The following is a 23,329-nucleotide window of genomic DNA, read 5'->3' as shown; positions in this document are numbered from 1 at the left end:
TTAGCAAACATCAACTGCTTGTATTGTTTTTTGAATTTGCTCAACTCGGTACACTGTTTGAGTCCATCCATTGTACTGTATCGAAGGTATCAGTCGAGCCTCACCTGAGAATGAAAAACATCATCTGTGATAACAACTGGACAAACCTGTCTAATTGTTTGCGTAAGCAGCTCATTTCCTCGTCCACAAACATTTCACAGCACAGCGTGATGAACATTATGGACGGCCACTTGTGGGACGTCAGCAGCCTTTTTTTAGATCCGACTTGTTCTTTGAAACCAAGGAGGAAACGCCAAAGAATGTTGCTCGGTAAAAGCCAAGAACTGGTTGGTCGGCAGCCCCAATATAGGTGAATATAAAGTCTCACAGACAGAAAGGATCTGAAAGCGATCCTACGCTCCTCCGACTGGTGAGCACCTTCTTGCAATTTACCTCTCAATTCAACGCATCTTGTATGACTATTCTTCTTCCTTCATTCACACCCAAGCATGCTTGCACTGTAATCGATGAACACACGTTTGTTTCATCTCCTCACAGAAGCAGCTAACATGAGACTGACACCATCACCGCCGCTGCTGCTGCTGGCTTTGGCGATCCTGCTGCCGCGTGAATCCAGCAGCCGACTCTTCTCCAGATGCGAGCTGAGGGACAAGCTCAGGGTGAAAATTGTTCTCTCAGAAGAGACGAGAAACCTCACCGAAAAAGTCTTGACGTTGCGTGAGTTGCACGACAAACAACTGCACCCACTTACATAGACAATACATGAGTACTTGTACTGTATAATAGTACAGTCTATACAGCAACATAGTGTACTGTAGTGTCGTGTGGCATAATAATAATCATCTCATCAGGTACAGTAAAATATAGTGTAGCCATATATAAGTGTCAATAGGCCTGTCACAATAACACATTTTGCTGGACAACAATTGTCCTACAGATTATTCTCAATAAACTTTTTTTATATGGCAAAATAACGAGTACACCAAGTCCCCAACTTACGAACACAATTGGTTCCAGACGACCGTTCGCAAGTCGATTTGTTCGTAAGTCCAACAAAAGGTAATATTACCAATGATATAGGTACTACATGTACGTGTATACATATATACAGTATATGTGTATGTATGTAAATATGAGTTTGGATGCAGTAGTAATATTAAACGAGGCTAATTAATGAAAAAAACAATAATAAAAATGATATAATAATACGTAATGATAAATGTTATTTACCTTTAAAGAGGAGTGGTCGAGCATACGTCGTTGGTGGTGGAGGAGGAGTTATTGAAAAAAAGGACAAATCGTCGTCGTTAGACTCTTCTAAAAGAGGTAGTGTTCTGTGGGTGGTGTAGAATTAAGCAGGCCTATTAACTCTTCATAAACTTTAATCACACGCTCTGTCCAGGTTGTATCATACAGCTACAATGTAGCTTTCCATTTAGCTTTCTCTCCCTAGCGTCTGTTGGTCCCATTAGCAGTGTCACAGTGCCCTCTACTGGTCAAGCATGTACAGTATAAATATGGAGTTACTAAAATACATGAAAATATAGACCAGTCAGCTTGCGTTCGTATCTCCAAATGTTCGCAAGTCGGATGTTCGTTAGTTGCGGACCTAGTGTACATTGTATCAAAAGCAATAAACTTTAATTTCCTAAGAGTATTTAATATTGTATTTGGAATGTCAACAGCTTTTAAATAAATTAAACAAACAACATAATAAACCAAACAAACAAAAAGACCCCCAAAAAATTAAAATAAATAATGAAAATAAAATGGACTTTCAGTCTCTTTAGGCAAAAATTGCACTTAAATAAAAATCACAATAATAACCCAAAATAATAAAAAATAGACCGTCTTTTTTACATGCAGTTATGTAGTGTATTGTTAAACTAATGTAGGTGGTCATATTTGAGCTGGCCCACATATCTGTGGTGGCAGAGTAAAATGCAATTTTTGTTATGTCCTTCAACACAGAATCGCTGTTTGTGACATGTACGTACATGTACGTTATCCCAGGCAATTCGTACTGTTTATCAAACATTTCCCGAAATGTTGGCTTTTCAACCGTATAGAAAGGTTGCATTTCTTTTGCAACGTAGCGAGCGACACTGTCTGTGAGCGAGCATCATTTTGCGCTGTTTCATTTTATATTTACTTTGGCGATCAAACGCCTCAGTAAGCGTTGACTGTCGGGACGAAGGCTCTGCTGCACCTCCACGCCAGGGCTGTGGCATTCGGCTTGGAAACCATCGCTTGGGTGACTTCGTTCATATTAGCGTTTGCTTGCTAACTGCTATCATGGTCTGTGTATCCACTCACTAGTAGCCCCGCCTCCATGTACTGGGGGACAGACGCTGACAGGAGGGTTCAGGTATTTAGAAGGTCATAAACAAGTGTTCTGTGCTCCAACTACGAAAGTATTCCATTTATAAATAAGGAATCCTACTTTGCGGAAATTCACTTTCAGTCAAGTCTGGCACAAATTAAACTACAATAAATGAGGGATTACTGTACAGTTAAATAAATACTGTGCAGCGCAGCAGGGTATAGTACAGTGTAATAAAGTATAGTAAAATATAAAGTAGGGCAATAAAGTACTGTGTAATAAAATATAGTGTAGCACAATATAGTACAGTGGAACCGCCAAAGGTGAAGCAGAGTTCAAACAAATGCGGTGTAGTGTATTTACGTTACTATTTATATGCCTGGTGAAATTATGAGCATATGTGACTGATATTGCATTGACTTTTATTATGTCGCAATGGGTTCCATGTCCTGGTCTACGGTCATCATAACGCTTTTCCTCTTTGACGGTAGCTCACCGGCAGCTTTCTGTGGTGGAATCACAAAAAAGCCAAAGAGAATGCAAAAGACTGGTCACTGTACCACAGCTGTCCCGGGCGGCGTGTAGCCGTTTGGCAGAATCCCGGAATGCAGAGAGAACCAAGAGGTCCTTGTTAACAATTTATTAACAAAAAGTACAAATAACAGAAAATGTCCACAAGGGTAATTATAACAAAAACACCTAGCCACGGGAAAAAAAAAAAGACAAAGTACATATGAACGAAAAGCGCTGCACACACGGAGAGCAGAAAAAGACAAAAACACTAACAAAAAAATCACTGCGATAAAAACTATCAGGAACAAAGTACCAAGGAAAAATCACTGTCGCAAAACGAGAACAGCAAATATAAGTACTCATAAAAAGCATGGCAGGGTAGACCAGAGTGCAAGGGTACAAGGAAGCATGAGCAAACATGGGAAGACAAACTGGCAAGAACATACACTGAAACAGGCATGAAGTAGTGGTGGCTTGATTGAACACGGGTGTGCATGAGCTCCTCCCCTAGGTCGGCGATGTGCTGCAACGAGAAGACAGCAGAGGACAGCAAAGCAGCACATAACTCATGACAACAGCTTCCTGTTCCCTCTCTTTTACATGTCAAAGGCAGAGTAGTTTTACTTTAGGTTTTATTATACAGTGGTTAACTTCTTTTTACACTTGTGTGACAGCTAAGAACGTTAAAATGTGACTTACATTGCCTGTACACTGCACACTTAATTAAGCCTTTATGATGGACACACTTTGACCATTATTTCTTATCTGTTCCACTATGTTGTGCCTTATACTGTAGCATAGTGTACACACACAATATAATGTATTGTGTAGCACAGTGTATAATGCAGTGTAGTGTTGTGTAGCTAAATGTGCTTTTCAGCTTTTTGTCACCATGTTGCTGCAGTTGTGTGCCACTTGGAGAAGATGTCCCATCTGAACACCAGCATGGTGAGAATCATTGGGGAACGCACCGCTACGCCACCGGACAACATTGCTGGCCCAATGACCCCCGACCCCACAGCCCCCGGGTTGAATGTGACCTTTAGTATGTCTGACCCTGACGACACAAGCATCCAGCACGGCGAAGACACGAGCTGGGAGGAGGATGAAGACGCTTCTGGCAAGGACGAGGAGGACATATTTGTGGCCAAAAGGATGCTGATGGAGAGTCTGAACAAGGAAGAGAATGACTTTGACGAAGAGGAGCTAAGGAACGCAGACGACAAGCTGAGCGAGGACAACGTCAACGTCAACCTCAAGTGGTCGCTGGGGTATCACGGCCTCTTCCAGCTCTCAGACAGCTACTTCTGCCACTCTTTCACCCGCTGGAGCCAAAACGTGTGCAACAGCACCTGCAGCGGTGAGTGTGGGACCTCCTGCTAGACCTCCATTTGAACCCTTCTAACCAGAGTTTAACCCCAACCTCTCAGATTTCACTGATGATGACATCACAGACGACCTGGAGTGCTTCGTGAAGAGTCTTTACTGGCTGTGAGTTACCAACACGTGACACGCCACCACACCTTCAACACAAAATTGTCACCTGTTCATTAAGTCAGTCTAGGGTGAAAATGTTTATATCATTTTTGCCATTATTGATTGTCGTGTTTTCTTTATATCCACATTTAATTTTTCATTGAAATACAGTCATCCCTCGTCACATCGCAGGTTGAATATCGCCCCCTCACTCAATCTTGTTTTTTTTATTTAATTCATTAATAAATGATCACTGTTTCATGGTTTTTATATGGTTATTAGTAAAAAATAAATGCACATTTAAGCAAATTGTACATCGACTTGGCATAAATTAAGCATTTTCAAGCATAAAAATGGTAAAATGAACAACAATACAAATATAAAGCATTCAGAAGATGTCATTTAAAGGGACAGTTCAGATTTATTGACATGAAGTTGTATGACATCCCTATCAGCATTGTATCCAATAACTGCGACTTACCCCCCCACTTGGTCTCCTAAGTCCAGTTCTGGTCAGATTTATGTGATGAAGAACATAGCTCCACTTGCTCGGGACAATTAAGTAAAGAGTTTGGCTTCTCAAAACAATATGCGTTCAAAAGATTAATACGTTTGCATCACAAAAATGCCATCTCAAAGAAATCAAACCTCACAAAACGCTCAGCGTTATATCTGTCTGCCGCCGTATCCCTGCTCACTGTCGCCTGTCCGTTCTTGTGTATGTGATGAAGACACCTTCGCATCTTCTTCCGCTATGGAACACATACGTAAACCAGATGTCATTATTGCAAGAATATTGCAAGAAAAAAAATCAGAAGATTATGTAAGTAGAAAGTTGAAATATTTAGACAATTAAAAAAAAAAACAACAACAGCAAAACAGGGGGAGTAAAGTAAGAGTAAAGTTGATACTAATAATAGGCTTATGGACAATTTAGAGTCGCCAATTAACCTAACATGCATGTTTTTGGAATGTGGGAGGAAACCGGAGTACCTGGAGAAAACCCACGCACGCATGCACGGGGAGAACATGCAAACTCCACACAGAAATGCCCAACAGAGATTCAAACGCAGCTCTTCCCGATCTCCTGACTGTGCGGCCAACGTGCTAACCACTCGGCCACCGTGCGGCCCAAAGCTGAAATATGAAATACTGTATATATATATTTTTAGCATAGCTACACATGTTGCTTTGCAAAATATCAAAGTTTAATTTGTGGCTCTTGCTGGAAAAAGTTTGGACACAGCTTCTACGGCCTGTGTTATAATCCGACCTCAATACTTGCAGCGGGATGAACACAAATTAATATATGACATGTGAGTCGTTACTGGAATGACAACAGGCAAGTAGTGTGGATTATGTAGACACAGCTTCTCGGACAGCACCCAGAGGCCTGCAGGGCAGCAAAGCTGCGTAGCACCGTGAGCCGCTGTAGAGAGATGGAGGCGCCGCCACAACAGACGGAAGCTGAAGGCAGAAAAGATCCTGATTGATTAGAAATGTACAGTATGCAGTATATCCTTGCGAGTAGTTTTGCAGTGTTGGAAATCGTTTTAAAAAATTTGGGGGAGGATAGTTGATTTAAGCTGTAAATACTGAATATATCGACTGTTACAAATGTGAAACTCCTGAGTTAATTCTTGAAATGTGATGATTTTGGAGTCTTGTACAATATGATGGAGATGTGTGATACCTTTGTGTTTCCGTGATATGAAGCGTAATGCGTTCCTACTGTATTTATTGTGATGTCTGGGTTGTTCCAAATTGATGAATGAGTGGATAGTGCAACTGTCGAGCCTTTGATACAAAGTGTTTTCCACCAAGCTGTCAGAGCGGAGGCTATGGAGATGTTCTGAAAGCTAGGGGCCTTTTTGATTGTTTGGCTCATGAATGGAAGGTCTTCAGTTTCTAACCAGTGTGAGTGATGATGTGAAGGCGTGAGCGGTTGTTTTAAGTTGAAGGGTTTTTGTAATGTTGATTTTTCTGGTAGAACTGAGATATTGTTGTTTTGAGTGAGTTGAGCCAGGGTAAATTTGGAAGTGAAGGGATCACGGTAAATAAGTCATTAACTTGAGGTAGAACGGACATTTTTATAGTTGAGATTCTTTCTGATAGTGAGATTTCTAGATTTGTCCAGCGACTGAGGTCGTTTTGCTTTGTTTTAGTGGTGTGCAACTTACATTGAACAACTTGGGGGATATGTGGATTCCAAAATATTTGATGTGTCCTATGTGGCCGATATTGGCTTTTTTGCCGATAACCGATATACCGATATTGTCCAACTCTCAATTTCCAACTCCAATATCGATATGTATAACAGGACTGGACTTATTACATCATTATGGATTATTATTATTATTTATTATTATGTATTATTGCACTACAAATTTGACGTGATCTGTTCCGTATTCATTTATTTGTTCTTATTGTTATGTATCGGCGAGCGCCTGGACTAGGATTCCAAAGTGCACAGACGAAGTAGTCCATGTAACAAAAGTTTATTAAACAAGTGTTTCCCACCAGGAAAAAAATACAAAACATTAAAAGTAAGAAAAAGTACAACGAAATACACCCGGACCTAGTCACGGGGAAAAACACAAAAATACTCGCTGCTAGCACGGGCAACTAGCAGGAGAAAAACACAACAGAAATAGCTGCACAAAAAGGTGGCAGAGAAACTAACTAAAAACGCTGCGGAAAACCAAGCAAGAACAAAAATGAGAAAACAGAAAACACTCACTGCAAACGGTGGTACCAGGCAAGAAATATAGAGAAACTAGGCAGGGAATACAAAGACCAGAGAGTAGCTAAACACGGGAACAGGTGCTAGAAAGGGCAGGTGACTGGCGAATAGCTGGCGACAATCTGGCAGTGGGGAGGAGTCTGACTGCCGTTTAAGAAGGCCACCAGTGATTGGCTGCAGGTGTGGCTAATTAGGCTCACGGCAGGCTCAAGAGATGTGCTGCAACAAACCACAGGAAGAGGGCAGCAAAGCAGCACACAGACCATTACATTTATTCTATTTTCTTTTCTCATCTCCCATGTCTTGGTTGTTTTATTTTGTGATTAAGTGATTAAGTTCATTTAAGACATTTTTGCTGGAAATGTGAATTCCTCTTGGAGATTCAAAAAGTGTCTATCTATCGATCTATCTATCTCTATCTATCACCATGCATCTTTCCATCCCTGATGAACACCAGCCAAGAGAATCAAGTTCTAGGAAGCTGACCATAAGTCCATCCATCCATTTTCTATGCCGCTTCTCCTCATTAGGGTCGCAGGTATGCTGGAGCCTATCCCAGCTGACAGGCGGGGTACACCCTGGACTTGACTAGTCGTCAGCCAATGGCAGGGCACATATAGACAAACAACCATTCACACTCACATTCATACCTATGGACAATTTAGACAATTAGACAATTTAGAGTCGCCAATTAACCTAACATGTATGTTTTTTGGAATGTGGGAGGAAACCGGAGTACCCGGAGAAAACCCACACACACACGGGGAGAACATGCAAACTCCACACAGAAATGCCCAAGGTAGAATCGAACCCAGGTCTTCCCGATCTCCTGACTGTGACTGTGTGGCCAACATGCTAACCACTAGACCACCGTGCGGCCCCTCACCATAAGTCAATGAACAAATTTGAGTTTAAAAAAAGATTGAAGATGCTATTAGAGAATAAATGCACGCTATGATTTAATGAAAGAAACAAGTGGTAAAATCCATCCATCCATTTCTCACTATGGTCGCAGGGGTATGCTGGAGCCTATCCCAGCTGACTATGGGCGAGAGGTGGGGTTCACCCTGGACTGGTTGCCAGTCAATCGCAGGGCACATATAGAGAACAAGTGGTAAAATGTCATATTTAATAATGCTGTTTCACTTCAAGTATAGCTTGTGTAACATAAGAATGCAAACATATAACATGCTGAACATGTATTTCCAGACTCATCAACACACAAACAAAACCGACTTCATTCCAGACCGGAAAGTACTGTCGTCATCCCCTTCACTCCAAAATTCTGGAATGTTTACACTTGCTGCTGTTCATTGCAACTTAACATAAGTGTCTCATGGTGACGATCACAGTCATCACTTCCACACATCAGGGGAAAAAGCTTCTACCAGAGATGATTTGTTTACATACAAGACTGATTCCTTTTTGTACTGTTGTGTAACTGTTCCTTTCCGTTTCTCAGGTACGTGCTGAGGACAGTCAAGCACGAGTGCTTCCAAGTGACCAACTTCTTTGAGCAATGTAACTAGTCCACGACGGAGACTCAGCGGCCACTTTGTTAAGCACACATGAGCTGAAGTGGCTGCTGACTGGACTGCCCTGTCCACACCAGCTAAGTCAGCTATGTCCTATTCACCAATAAACACACCCAAGAGGTGCACTTCAACTTGTCTTCTCTGCCCATAATCACAGCTCGCTGCATACCTTGGTTTTCAGGTCACGGTTCGGTTAATTTCCGGTACAGTAATGGAAGAAAATGCACAACATAAAACTGCTTAGCTTTTGTGTTTAATTATTTTTAGTGCTGTCAACATTTTTAATCAGATTAATGATGGGTTTCAAATGAATTAATCATGATTAACCAACATTTGAAATGATGTCTGAAATATGCCCATTTTTACTGTATTTTATTGAAAGAAAGTATTTGTTTGCATGTATTAACAGCTGAAATTTTCAATCAAGCTAAAAGATGCCACACGTCTTAAAAAATCTATTTACCTAGCACTAGTTTCTTTAATAGTAGCAGAACATTTGAATCACACTTTATTTAAACCATGTTTTTATGAGCAATGACGGTTTGCGTTCAAAGACATCACGTAATTTAATGTAAATGTTCTTGTTTTCAGTGTATTTTCCAGCATATTTAAATGTAGCAAATTGTACATCCGAATTAAGAGTTAAAGTGAGTGATTAAAATATCCACATATTGTTTTTCTTTGTCTTTCTGTTTATTTAAACGCATAATTAAGGCGTTCTTGTGATGTTCGCAGTGTCCCTGAATGCATCTCGCGGTCGTGTAGTGACAACGAGGAAGTGTTGTTCCGACTACGAAGGTACAAAAGACACGTTTGTGAGTTGGAAACACATACTGTATATGTTGTTGAAATTGCACCGCTGTTGATGTGTTCTGGTTAGATTAAAGGTATAAAAGAGCGTCAGACACTGTGTGGAACTACACTTTGCTGCTAATTATTTTTAAATAAGGATTTTTTAAAAAACAATTAACCATGATAAACAAAGGATGACTATACAGTGGAACCGTGGTTAGCGTCATTAATTAGTGCTAGAAGGTCCGAACCAAACCCAAAATGGACATTAACCGAATAAAATTTTCCCATAAGAAATCATGTAAATCCAATTAATCCAATTCCGGAAACCTTTTTTTTTTTTTTTTTAAATAGTTTTACAGTTATAGCTTTACATGTATAAAACGATTCTAAATGCATATAAAGGACAAATGAAAGAGATAAATGAACATTTAAGGTTACTTTTACCTTCACTGAAGAAGTGAGAGATCCCAAAGACACGATGTGGCAGAGAGATCAACCACCACTATCTTCCTGTTTTGGAAGTGATTGTCCCCTCTTACGTCTTGAATGAAGGTAAAAGTAACCTTTAAAATTAACTGGACATTTAATTCATGCTAAAAAAAATTTGGCTATTAAGGAGACTAGACTAGACTAGTTATGAGCCATGCGTTGTGTTCAAAGACACCACGTAATTTTTGTTGTTGAATTCACTGTTTTTCAGTGTAGACGTATTTTCAGGGATTTCAGAGCATACTTAAATGCAGCACATTGTACTTCCGCAGTAAGCTATGCAAGTGAATGGGAAGAATATCCACTTACTGGTTTTCTTTGTCTTTGTGTTTATTTAGACCACATGCACCTCGCTGTTGTTTATACTGACAATGACGAAGTGTTGTTCCGAGGAGGAGTAGGGTTGTGTTTGTGAGTTGATAGTACATATACAGTCATGCCCCGTTTATCAAGGTTAATTGGTTCCAGACCCAACCGCGAAGTAGGATTCAATAGTAATAAATTAATATTTTTGTAGTTAGAGCATAGATAACCTGCTTGGAACCCTGTACACATGAAATAAGACCCCTGTTGTCATCTTTACACTCCTATTATTCTTTGTTTACACCACATTGCTCAACTGTAATGCACAGGCTATGGGATCACTGCAGGGACACAAGAGACAGCCATGGCGTTAACCATTTTCAAGCTAGCGAGATAACTATTAGCCTAACAGCCGTTTCCGCTTGGACGCATTTTACTGCAGCACATAACTTTCCGTGTGTAGGACCTGTCAATAAAAGCGCGTCTTGCATAAACAGCAAGCGCTAGGTAAGTTTCCATGATTACTTTGCTCGGTTCCGGTCAACTTTTCTCACTACATTGACTTTGACTTAAATTCTGAAACGTGATTGAGCACATAAATCTGTTCATAATGGAACTTTTCTGTTGGCATAAGTGGGCATGTTTACCAAAGATTCTAGAGTTAAAACAGGAGTGCCGATCAGCATCCACATCCGTATTATGCCCTGCGTGGGTTTGCCCACCATGATAATGAGCAGAATCCAGAAGCTACGCATTGAAAACATGTCCTCAGCACACTGCTCAGCTATTAATTGCTCTAATAGATGGTCCAAAACGTTTGCACGGGGTGGCCAGTGGTGGCCGTGGTCACACTCCGGCCACTTTACTGGCCTTCTAGAAAACTCAGGTATCAACTTGTTGCCACCCCTATGTGAGTAATGGTTTCACTTTGGCCACCCCAATGCAAAATTTCTGGCTTGGCCACTGATGCAGTGTAATAGCAATCTAATATGTCATATCTCAATAATGAAACATTGCTGACACCTCGTTGGCAGAATACTACATATATAATTAATTAATATATTTTGGAAAAACCGCAAGGGAGCATTAATCGAACAGCGATACTGCGAGGAACGAATGTATGGGAGCAATGTATATACAATGTAACAATGTATGTATGAGGGGGTGGCTGGGCTTGAGGAGCACACAGGACTCACCTCTCATGGTGACATCAGCTGATGTGCGCAGGGTTCTGAACAAAACAAACCCACGAAAAGCAGCAGGCCCAGACAACATCTCAGGTCGTGTACTTCGGGTTTGCTCATCAGAGCTGGCTGATGTGCTTGCTGACATATTTAACCTGTCACTTGCACAAGCATCTGTATCGACCTGCTTTAAGTCCACCACCATAGTGCCCGTACCCAAGAAGAGCAACGTGACCTGCTTGAATGACTATCGCCCCATAGCACTCACTCCTATTGTTATGAAGTGCTTTGAAAGAATAGTCATGACCCACATCAAAAAGAGCATCCCGGCCACTGTGGACCCTCTACAGTTTGCATACCACCAGAACCGGTCCACGGATGATGCAGTCAACATTGCCATCCACACAGCCCTTTCTCACCTACAGGGCCAGAACACATATGTCAGAATGCTATTTATAGACTACAGCTCTGCTTTTAATACAGCCAGCCCCCACAAACTCACAGATAAGCTCCTCACACTTGGCCTGTCTCCCTACCTCTGTAACTGGGTGTTTAACTTTCTCACAGGCAGGCCCCAGTCAGTCAGAGTCCACAATCGCACATCCAGCTCAAGAATTGTGAGCACTGGGACCCCACAGGGGTGTGTGCTGAGTCCACTCCTCTACACGCTCTTCACCTACGATTGCATGGCCTCCCAGAACAACACCAGCATCATCATTTTTTTTGTATACTTTTCTTAAAAGTAATGTTACAATCTCGTCTCGTTTCGTTCTTGTAGACCCAATCTCGTGTATTGTCTTGTCTCGTGAACTAAGTGTCTCGTGACACCCCTAATAGAAACATTTTGATAGAATAAAGTGACGTTCACGGCTGTCACTCAACATGTCTGTTGCAGGTGCACACAGAAAAGCCGTCTCTCACAGAGGCGACTGACAATGTTAAGTCGTTGTGTTGTTGTCTACACATTCAAGAATAACTAACATCAGTAGCTAAACTTTGCCAAATCACTATCATTAGCTGACAACAAACAGAACTAATGCACGCACATGTGTGTTATGTGGGGCGTGGCTTGCAATGCTGGAGCAGGACTAGGGCGGGCTTGTAACGCTTGAAGCACATTCGAAAGTTAGTACCTCCCCATGCAGCACCTAACCAAGCCAGACAGCACCTTTGTTAGCAAATTGTATTTTCAGAACGAGCCGTGGGAAAATAAAATCAAGCTGCAGGCAGAAAATGCCCCCTCGACCACACTTTGGACACCCTGATTGAAACTTCTTTTATTGGCTGAAGTGGAGCAGCAATAGTTCCACATTGTAGCTTCTCGAACTTTACTGAACGATGGCGGCACACTGCTTTTGTCTTATCCACTTGTCTGTTTATGTATTTTACCAGGAAGGCCCAGTGTTCCCAAACACAAGACACAAAACGACAAAAGAGGGTTTTCAAGCTCTGACTTCTCCTTGGCACTATCACTGGCCATGACTCCCGCTAGACAAAGGCTGGGCTGCGCTGTTTTCGTCCGCCTAGTTCTTCGCTGTGGGAAATCTGTGGGCAGCTCTACTGAAAAAAAAGGCTCCATGCTGAAAAATGTGAATACAAGTACATGTACTGTTGCTAAATTAACAACACACCTCGCTGGAGAATGCAGAGGTACTTTTTCCTTCTTGTGACATATTTAACTTCTATCTTCTTCAATGACCACTCCTTATGAAATACAATAACGGGGAATGCATTAAGGGGTGTGATTGGCTGTTAAAATAACTTGGGAGGAATGAGTGGGCAACAACAATCACTTTAACGTGGCGTCAAAATGACAACAAGTTCACTCCAGTGAAGTTGTGCTCAGCGCTGCCTCGTCACCTGATGAGCTAACTAAGCATTCCAGGTGTTCCTGCTCCACTTTGCTGGCTCAAAGTGGAGAAATGACGAATAAGGATGTGGGAAAGTTAAAAACACAAACAGGTTTGTCCACAGCTGCGATGTACTAAACATGCCCACAAAGTCAAGTCACAGCAACTAGTCTGCTGAGCGACAAGCAACATATGTTGGAAAGCTACACAGGGTGAGCTTTCTTTGCATTTCTTTCATATCTATCTTTATATAGTCATAAATATGCAACACCTGTTTGCTCATTATGATGACAATTGGGTTAGAATGATTGCCTGATGTCAAAAACATCATTGAAGAAACCAACCAACATCACATGATTTTAAAGACATGTGTAGCAGTCCACCTGGAATTACTTGTCTTATTTTGGCTGTAAAAGTGTTATATAATCTGCTCGTCTCTTTTTTCAGGGGCATCTTAAACATCTGGATGTTGCTTTGCATGATTGCATTCTAAAAATGTGTACTGACAGACCACCTCAAAAAAACGGAACTGCATTTTACAGGTTTCTACTGACTAAGACACGCAGAATGTACATGAATAAAGGATGTGGGCAGTGGCGGTTCTGGCTTGAATGACGCCCTGGGCGGACCGATCCTGTGCCCCACATTCACACTACTATTTTTTCACAGACTATTTTTAAAAAATATATTAAGTTACACATTGCCACAAAAGATATAAAATATTATATAATAACAGACAAGCAAAAAATATTAAACACAACAAAATTGTGGGCTGCCTCTTGGGGGGCCAGTCTTGGTTCTGCCTGCCCCTGTGGGGCCAGTGGCTCTCTGGTGGTGGGGACTCGTCCTGGCTGTGTGGGGCAGGGCTTGTGGGTAGTAGGAGGCAGTCCATCGTCTTTCATACATTCTCAGTGACAATTACACGTTCACACATACGCGCACATTTATGCACGTATATGCACCTACTGTATACACAGAGGTACCTGTACACGCGTACATATACACACAGTACATATGTACTTCCCCACATAACTCACTGATTTATCCATGGTGTTATCATGTTGCTGGTTTTATTACAGTTATGGCGATGTCGGCAATTAGATTATAGTTATTAGAGTTGTGTGCATTACAGTTATTGTCATTGTCTTCACTATTATGGTTAATATTTTCATTACCATTATTACCACTCATATCTATCAATATCTTTCAATTCAGCATTATCACTGTGGCTGTTGATATTATTTGGTTACTTCCATTATGATCTTTATGGCCGTTATAGACATTTGCTGATGCAGTCCTGTTTGTTTCTGTTGCTTTCTTATTGCCATTGCAATTGTTGTTATTGCAACAATTGCAATAACAACAATTGTCCCCACATACTAAAATTGTGGGATTTCTAACTGTATATTAGTTTTTAAATAAAATAATGGCCCTTATTTCAAAAATTGATATCCCTTTACATAAAATTTGATGTAGTTATATACAAATTATTTTGTGTGTGTGTTTTTTATCATTGTGCCTAAATGCTTTCTGCAGCCCGCTGGTTGGGGACCCCTGTCTTCCAGCATGCTTGGGGATATGATATGCTCCTTTACACATTTGAAAATGCTGTACGAATGCCACTTTTATCCAAATGACTTCTTTATTTTATAATGTAAGATTAATGTCTACATCAACAAATGTAACCGTTGAATTGTATCGAATCGTATCGTTTGTACACTGTATCGAATCGTTCTGTTTTAAAAATTTTCGCTTTTGAATCGTATCTTAACTCGTGTGTCTAAATGCGTATTGAATCGTTTATGACAAAAACATTTCCATCCCTGGTTGGTAGGGCTGCTCCGATCAGGATTTTATGCTGCAGATTCCAATACCGATCATCCATGAGTGTAATTGGCCGATACCGATCACATGGATTAACATCCATCCATCCATTTTCTCGTCGCGGGGCATGCCTATCCAGGTGACTTCGGCGGGGTACACCCTGGACTGGTCACCAGCCAATCGCAGGGCACATATGGACAAACAATCATTCACACTCACAGTCATACCCATGGACAATTTAGAGTCGCCAATTAACCTCACCTGCATGTTATTGGGAATGTGGGAGGAAGCCGGAGTACCACGAGCACAAGGGGAGAACATGCAAACTCCACACAGAGATGCCCAAGGGAGAATCGAACCCAGGTCTCCAGGCTGTTCCTGTGTTGGCCAACATGCTAACCACTAGACCACCCATGGATTAACAATTAAATTAAATTCTTTTTATTCATGTATGATGAGTGACATTGGTCAGGGGCGCTGTTAGACAATTCCAAGGACCTCTGGCAGTAGGTAAGTATTAAAAAAGAAATGTTTGGACGGATTGTCTTTTTTTGCCTTTATTTGTGTAAAACAATTTTTGTACTATTTGACACAAACCTGAATTTAATTTGATGCATGTTTTTGAGTAATACGAATACATGACAAACTGTTCAATAATGATTTTTTTAGCTCAAGATAACAAAATTAACAGAATTAACAGAATCAAATAAAATACAACTTAATATAAAAAAATCTGTCCTGCTCAACTTAAAAGAGAACAAATTGAATTCCTCAATATGACAGCAGCGCTCTGCTGTTTTTAAAAGACCAATTGCAAAAACATGAGTCAAAGATCCTCTATGAGACAGGAGCGCTCCAACTGCAAAAATGCCAGTCAAAGGTCTTCAATATGACAGAAGCGCTTTGCTGTTGTTAAAGACCAACTGCAAAAACATGAGTAAAAGATCCTCTATAAGACAGGAGCCTACTACTGTTTTTAAGGTCATACTGCAAAACGCTAGTCAAAGATCCCCTATAAGACAGGACTGCAAAAACTCTCGTCTCTAATTTACCTACCGTACTAATAAAGAAACTTGGACCTTAAGGAGCCTCAATATCACAGAAGTGCTGTGCTGTTTTTCAAGACCAACTGCAAAAGCACAAGTCGAAGACCCTCTAAATGACAGGAGCAGTCTGTTGTTTCTGTTTTAAAGGACCAACTTGAAAAAACGCCAGTCAAAAATAAGATAGGAGCGCTCTGCTGTTTCTAAGGACATGCTGCAAAAAAGCTAGTCGAAGATCCTTTATAAAACAGGAGCGCTCTGCTCACAACATCATTCCTTCAATGAAGGTCATGGCCACTCTTTGCAGGTCCTGGATCCATATTGTTTCTCCGGACCACAAGGAATAAACCAGATACTTGTCAGCTGTCTCCTCTCCCAGGCTGAGCACCAGGAAGTTCCCATGCCACTGGGCGCCCTTCTTATCACTGGATGGTTCCAGGCTGGTTTTCTACTTTCATCTTGGTTGTGTTAATTCTGCTGTCATTAATTCTTTCCAAATGATGTTTATTTTGTCCTCACAGAAGCTGCTGAGATGAAGTCAAAGACAATGCTGCTGCTTGTCCTAGCGGTCCTGGTGCCAAGCCTGTCCCAGGGCCGCGTCGTCTCCAGATGTGAGCTCAAAAAGAGACTTGATGAGGCTGTCATGCTACCTGATGGGCTTCACATGTTCAAAGAAAATATCCTGTCAGTGGGTGAGAAGATGACTCTGTACAAACATCAACTCAACACCTTCACACCACACCAAAAGAACACATTTGTAACATGCTAAGACATTTCGTTCTTATCTCCACTCCTGCAAACTGTGGTCTTACTCTGCAGTATTGTGTGAAGTGGAGAGGGCATCCCAGCTGAACACCAGCCTGGTCAGGACTGTCCCTACCATGCCAATAATCCCTCAACCAACAACCACCACCATAAGACCCCCTGAACCACCGACAACATCCACCACAACACCCCCTGCACCACCGACAACCTATACCACAAGACCCCCTGAACCAACAACCAATGCCACAAGACCCCCTGAACCTCCGACAACCAACACTACAAGACCTGAACCAACAACCAATGCCACAAGACCCCCTGAACCACCGACAACATCCACCACAACACCCCCTGCACCACCAACAACCTATACAACAAGACCCCCTGAACCAACAACCAATGCCACAAGACCCCCTGAACCACCGACAACATCCACCACAACACCCCCTGCACCACCAACAACCTATACAACAAGACCCCCTGAACCAACAACCAATGCCACAAGACCCCCTGAACCTCCGACAACCAACACTACAAGACCTGAACCAACAACCAATGCCACAAGACCCCCTGAACCACCGACAACATCCACCACAACACCCCCTGCACCACCGACAACCTATACCACAAGACCCCCTGAACCAACAACCAATGCCACAAGACCCCCTGAACCTCCGACAACCAACACTACAAGACCTGAACCAACAACCAATGCCACAAGACCCCCTGAACCACCGACAACATCCACCACAACACCCCCTGCACCACCAACAACCAATACCACAAGACCCCCTGAACCAACAACCAATGACACAAGACCCCCTGAACCCCCGACAACTAACACTACAAGACCTCCTGCACCACTGACAACCAATACCACAAGACCCCCTGAACCAACAACCAATGCCACAACACCCCCTGAACCCCCGACAACCAACACTACAAGACCCCCTGAACCACCGACAACATCTACCACAACACCCCCTGCACCACCGACAACCAATACCACAAGACCCCCTGAACCAACAACCAATGCCACAAGACCCCCTGAACCCCTGACAACCAACACTACAAGACCTCCTGCACCACTGACAACCAACACCACAAGACCTCTTGCACCAATAACCAATGCCACAAGACCCCCTGGACCCCCTACAACCAACACTACAAGACCTCTTGCACCACTGACAACCAATGCCACAAGACCCCCTGAACCAACAACCATTGCCACAAGACCCCCTGGACCCACGACAACCAACACTACAAGACCTCCTGCACCACTGACAACCAATACCACAAGACCCCCTGAACCAACAACCAATGCCACAAGACCCCCTGAACCCCCGACAACTAACACTACAAGACCTCCTGCACCACTGACAACCAATACCACAAGACCTCCTGAACCAACAACCAATGCCACAAGACCCCCTGAACCCCCGACAACCAACACTACAAGACCTCCTGCACCACTGACAACCAACACCACAAGACCCCTTGCACCAATAACCAATGCCACAAGACCCCCTGGACCCCCGACAACCAACACTACAAGACCTCCTGCACCACTGACAACCAATGCCACAAGACCCCCTGAACCAACAATCATTGCCACAAGACCCCCTGGACCTCCGACAACCAACACTACAAGACCTCCTGCACCACTGACAACCAATACCACAAGACCCCCTGAACCAACAACCAATGCCACAAGACCCCCTGAACCCCCGACAACCAACACTACAAGACCTCCTGCACCACTGACAACCAACACCACAAGACCCCTTGCACCAATAACCAATGCCACAAGACCCCCTGGACCCCCGACAACCAACACTACAAGACCTCCTGCACCACTGACAACCAATGCCACAAGACCCCCTGAACCAACAACCAATGCCACAAGACCCACTGAACCCCCGACAACCAACACTAGAAGACCTCCTGCACCACTGACAACCAACACCACAAGACCCCTTGCACCAATAACCAATGCCACAAGACCCCCTGGACCCCCGACAACCAACACTACAAGACCTCCTGCACCACTGACAACCAATGTCACAAGACCCCCTGAACCAACAGCGAATGCCACAAGACCCCTTGAACCCCCGACAACCAACACTACAAGACCTCCTGCACCACCGACAACCAATACCACAAGACCCCTTGCACCAACAACCAATGCCACAAGATCCCTTGTACCAACAACCAATGCCACAAGATTTCCAGAACCATCAATCATTCCCACAAGACCCCCTGAACCACCAACAACCAATGCCACAAGACCCCCAGAACTGTCAACCATTGCCACAAGACCCCCAGAACTGTCAACCATTGCCACAAGACCCCCTGCACCACCGATGACCAACACCACAAGACCTCCTGAACCACCGACAACCAACACCACAAGACCCTCTGAACTTGTGACTAACACAACAAGAGCCCTTGCATCAATATCCGATGCCACAAGGCCATCTGAAACAACCACCATTCCCACAAGACTCACTGAACCACCAACCAATGCTACAAGACTTCCGGAACCAACAATCATTCCCACAAGGCCCCCTGCCCCATCAACCATTTCGACAAGGCTCCCTGAAACGACAACAGTTGCCAGAGGACTGGAAACCTTTGGCACTGCATCCCCTGAATTTGCAACCAATCAGTTTCCAAACGCCAACCTGACTGACATATCACGGCAGATTGAGCTGGCGGCCCTGGAAAAGCACGTGGATGAAATGTGGAGGAAGAAAGACGGGAAGCGTCGTAAGCGTCAGTCAGGGGACAGGAGCTGGGACGAGCAGCCATCTTATTATGGACTCTTCCAGCTTTCTGACTCAATTTTCTGTGCCTCAAGTAATTCTTCGACAAACAACATCTGCATGACGCCGTGCAGTGGTAAGTCTTGCTAAAGTCATTGTATATCCATTTCTCCTGCCACATTTTACCCAGATGATCTTTTCCTCCTGCAGCTTTCATCGATGATGACATCACAGATGACATTGAATGCTTTGTGGCCAGCCGGTACTGGATGTAAGTCTGCTTCCTTGGACTCCATTCCATTTCTATGTACACCACATGGACTAAAGCATTGGGACAGCTGGTTTGAAAATGTGGAGGTTTTGCAGCAAGAACAGCTTCCAGTCTTCTGGGAAGACTTTTGACTAGATTTTTGTCCATTGCTGTCAGAGGTCACTGATATTGGACCCGTTCGACTTCCTTCACCCCAATCTCCTCCAAGCATCCCTGAATGGAGCTTGTTTGTGCAACTGGGAATAGAGGCGGGTCTTCCTCAAAGTGTTCCTACAAAGTTGGGAGCATACAATTGTCCAAAATGTCTTTAGTCCGTGGAGTGTACTGTCTGTGACATGTTCCAATGGCTTTAAAAGTGTTTTGTTTTTATTAAACCAACAGGAATGTTTTCAGGACAGCCAGCAGTGAGTGTTACGAAGTCTCCAATTTCCTTGATGAATGTAGCTGAGCTCACATCGAGAATGATGAATCTTGTAATTCATTGCTTAACTTACTGTATTTTCTTTCCTGACTCAAAAATGTTTCTTTTTTTTGTTCCTCCACCCATCATGCAATAAAAATGCAATCATGTGCCCATGACTCTTGACTGGCACCATGCTTCAACTCACTCAGTTGACATTTCATTAGGTACACCTTCTAATAATAGCCAATACAAAAATGGTGCCCTTGTAAAGACAGTAATGCTCATAGGTATTCATTTATCAATGTGTTTTCACTTTTTTGTGCGTACGTCACTATGTCGCAAATGGAAAGGTGCACCTCACTTCATTCAGGCCGCGAGGGTCCCTCGGCGATATCGTATGTCATCCTGAACCAGGAAGTACAGCGGATCCCCACACATTTTTTCTTCCTTCCCGGTACGTGTTCTGTTCAGCAGCTGAGTCATACGTCAGTGACCTGTATGATTGTTTTGCCAGAACAGGTGAGTCTGAAAAGACAGCTTTAAAGTCACATCACTGGCTCTGGTTGAAGTCTGAGGAGGCGATATTGGGGAAGAGAAGGGACCAAGATCTAGCCACGGATAGTGACAGCATCCACTTCATTGCCTGTTTCTGTAGTGCTGGATGGGCCAGATAGTGAGCGGGTGCAGGAATAGCAGGGGTGTAGTTGTGCAAACTGATTGAAGAACCTTGGGACTGGATATGGAGCCTAGTTGGAGAACTTGGGGATGGACAGAGAGAGAAGAGAGCGAGACATACCAGAAGACACAGCAATAACTATAGTAGAAGCATTTTTCTGTATGGGTATTATACCGCTTCATTTGTGCAGTAAGGGATGGATGCTGCTGATGCTGAAGATGGAGATTAAGTGTGTCCTGTGTGCTTCACGTAGTTTTGCAAGATCTCACAAAAATCAGTCTTTTTATAATTTTTACTAGGGCTGTCAAAGTTAAGGTTAATAACGCGTTCATGTCAGACCAAAGTTATTTGTGTCGCTGCGAGTTGAGCTGTCACTACTTGCGTCGCCTCTCCGTTGCCAGGGAGAAGAGAGAAGTGACTGGCGCACTGCAGGTATTTTTGGATTGTCATTTATACAATGGTACCACGGCGTACGCGTGTCCCAACTAAAGAGTGCTTTTAGATGCGAGCCGTTTCTTGGCTGTTTTTTTGCTTTGAACTTCTGGATAAAATTTGGGGCTAGGAGCTGCTAGCCACGGGCAGGTGTAACCCGACCTGCTTCGCACTGCCCGCACTGGGGCTCGAACACACGACCTTCGCAATGGGAGACAACAGCGCTGACCACACGGCCAAAAGCCCGGACTGTCGACCGCGTGTTCAGCGCAGCTCTTAAGGCAGAGGGAGTGAGGTTTACCAACGTACACTTGGACAGCCTCACAGTCTGGCATCCGTTACACTCACCCCCTCAAACCTCACTCACATCCGGTTCACGGCACCAATGTAACCCGCCCTGCTTCGCACTGCCCGCACTGGGGTTCAAACACAGGACCTTTGTAATGGGGCACGAGAGTGCTGACCACACGGCCAAAAACCCGGACTGTCGACTGCGTGTTCAGCGCAGCTCTTAAGGCAGAGGGAGTGAGGTTTACCAACGTACACTTGCACAGCCTCACAGGCTGGCATCCGTTACACAGGCAAAGCCGAGGACAGCAATCTTATCTTTATGCATTCCCACATGGTACACTAAGTCCCCAACCTACGAACACAATTGGTTCCAGACGATCGTTCGCAAGTCGATTTGTTCTTAAGTAGAAAAAAAATTATATTACCAATGATATAGGTACTACATGTACGTGTATACATATACAGTATATGTGTATGTATGTAAATATGAGTTTGGATGCGGTAGTAATATTAAACAAGAATAATTAATGAAAAAAACAATAATAATATAAATGATATAATAATACGTAATAATAAATGTTATTTACCTTTGAAGAGGAGTGGTTGAGCATACGTCGTTGTGGTGGAGGAGTTCGAGGAGTTATTGAAAAAAAGGACAAATGGTTGTCGTTGTTAGACTCTTCTAAAAGAGGTAGTGTTCTGTGGGTGGTGTAGAATTAAGCAGGCCTATTAACTCTTCATAAACTTTAATCACACGCTCTGTCCAGGTTGTATCATACAGCTACAATGTAGCTTTCCATTTAGCTTTCTCTCCCTAGCGTCTGTTGGTCCCATTAGCAGTGTCACAGTGCCCTCTACTGGTCAAGCATGTACAGTATAAATACTGATGGAGCGACTAGAAGGCAAAATAAAATAAAATATACACTAAGTCCCCTACTAACAAACATCTGACGTGCGAACATTCGGAGATTTGAACACAAGCCAACTGGTCAATATTTTCATGTGTTTTTCCTTATAAGTCCATATTTATACTGCTACATGCTTGACTGGCAAACCCATATTTATACTGGTACCTGCTTGACCAGCAGAGGGCACTGTGACACTACTAATGGGACCAACAGATACAGGAAGACGAGGAAGAGGAGAGAGGAAGGCTTTTATGATACAAGAGTTTTATGATACAACCCGGACAGAGACGACGACCATTTGTCCTTTTTTTTCCAATAACTCCTCCTCCACCTCCTCCACAACGACGTATGCTCGACCACTCCTCTTCAAAGGTAAATAACATTTATCATTACGTATTATTATATCACTTTTATTATTGTTTTTTTCATTAATTATCCTCGTTTAATATTACTACTGCATCCAAACTCATATTTACATACATACACATATACTGTATATATGTATACACGTACATGTAGTACCTATATCATTGGTAATATTACCTTTTCCCCTACTTAAGAACAATTCGACTTAAGAACGGTCGTCTGGAACCAATTGTGTTCGCTGGTTGGGGACTTAGTGTAGACCAGTCGGCTTGTGTTCGTATCCGCGAATGTTCGCAAATGGGATGTTCGTAAGTTGGGGACCTAGTGTACCCGTCGCTACAGTATGTTTAGTACATGGATATATAGATTCTAAAGTG

At 43.0% G+C, this 23,329-nt stretch overlaps 2 protein-coding genes across 9 annotated transcripts; both read left to right on the top strand.

Annotated features, from left to right (window-relative positions):
- Positions 1-245: 245 nt before the first annotated feature.
- Positions 246-9,266, top strand: LOC129182863 (uncharacterized). Of its 2 annotated transcripts, none has more exons than XM_054779469.1 (5): positions 246-409; positions 538-717; positions 3,741-4,196; positions 4,267-4,327; positions 8,518-9,266. In XM_054779469.1, exons 2-5 carry the CDS (start codon positions 549-551, stop codon positions 8,582-8,584), a joined length of 753 nt encoding a protein of 250 aa, XP_054635444.1. In that variant the 5' UTR covers positions 246-409; positions 538-548; the 3' UTR covers positions 8,585-9,266. The 2 variants fall into 2 exon arrangements, with proteins under 2 accessions (XP_054635444.1, XP_054635445.1); XM_054779470.1 differs by having other exon boundaries at positions 376-452.
- On the top strand, positions 9,240-20,455 carry LOC129182861 (mucin-2-like). Of its 7 annotated transcripts, none has more exons than XM_054779462.1 (6): positions 9,240-9,388; positions 12,754-13,011; positions 16,600-16,770; positions 16,898-19,741; positions 19,816-19,876; positions 20,258-20,455. In XM_054779462.1, the coding sequence occupies exons 1-6, from the start codon at positions 9,316-9,318 to the stop codon at positions 20,322-20,324; spliced, it is 3,474 nt and encodes a 1,157-aa protein (XP_054635437.1). In that variant the 5' UTR covers positions 9,240-9,315; the 3' UTR covers positions 20,325-20,455. The 7 variants fall into 7 exon arrangements, with proteins under 7 accessions (XP_054635437.1, XP_054635439.1, XP_054635438.1 ...); XM_054779464.1 differs by having other exon boundaries at positions 9,251-9,388; positions 11,929-13,011; XM_054779463.1 differs by having other exon boundaries at positions 9,264-9,405.
- Positions 20,456-23,329: the final 2,874 nt, after the last annotated feature.

The sequence above is a fragment of the Dunckerocampus dactyliophorus genome, chromosome 6 (genome assembly GCF_027744805.1).
Source record: "Dunckerocampus dactyliophorus isolate RoL2022-P2 chromosome 6, RoL_Ddac_1.1, whole genome shotgun sequence".
In the NCBI taxonomy this organism is placed as follows: domain Eukaryota; kingdom Metazoa; phylum Chordata; class Actinopteri; order Syngnathiformes; family Syngnathidae; genus Dunckerocampus; species Dunckerocampus dactyliophorus.
This window is presented reverse-complemented; position numbering and strand designations above follow the sequence as displayed.

What these genes read in the sequence shown, in the direction of transcription:
- LOC129182863 (XM_054779469.1), top strand. Translation starts at nt 549, where the DNA reads ATGAGACTGACACCATCACCGCCGCTGCTGCTGCTGGCTTTGGCGATC. An exon ending in CGAAAAAGTCTTGACGTTGC is followed by an intron (nt 718 to 3,740) that starts GTGAGTTGCACG and finishes ATGTTGCTGCAG; the next exon opens with TTGTGTGCCACTTGGAGAAG. An exon ending in GTGAAGAGTCTTTACTGGCT is followed by an intron (nt 4,328 to 8,517) that starts GTGAGTTACCAA and finishes TCCGTTTCTCAG; the next exon opens with GTACGTGCTGAGGACAGTCA.
- LOC129182861 (XM_054779462.1), top strand. Translation starts at nt 9,316, where the DNA reads ATGTTCGCAGTGTCCCTGAATGCATCTCGCGGTCGTGTAGTGACAACG. An exon ending in CCTCGCTGGAGAATGCAGAG is followed by an intron (nt 13,012 to 16,599) that starts GTACTTTTTCCT and finishes TTGTCCTCACAG; the next exon opens with AAGCTGCTGAGATGAAGTCA. An exon ending in GTGGCCAGCCGGTACTGGAT is followed by an intron (nt 19,877 to 20,257) that starts GTAAGTCTGCTT and finishes TTAAACCAACAG; the next exon opens with GAATGTTTTCAGGACAGCCA.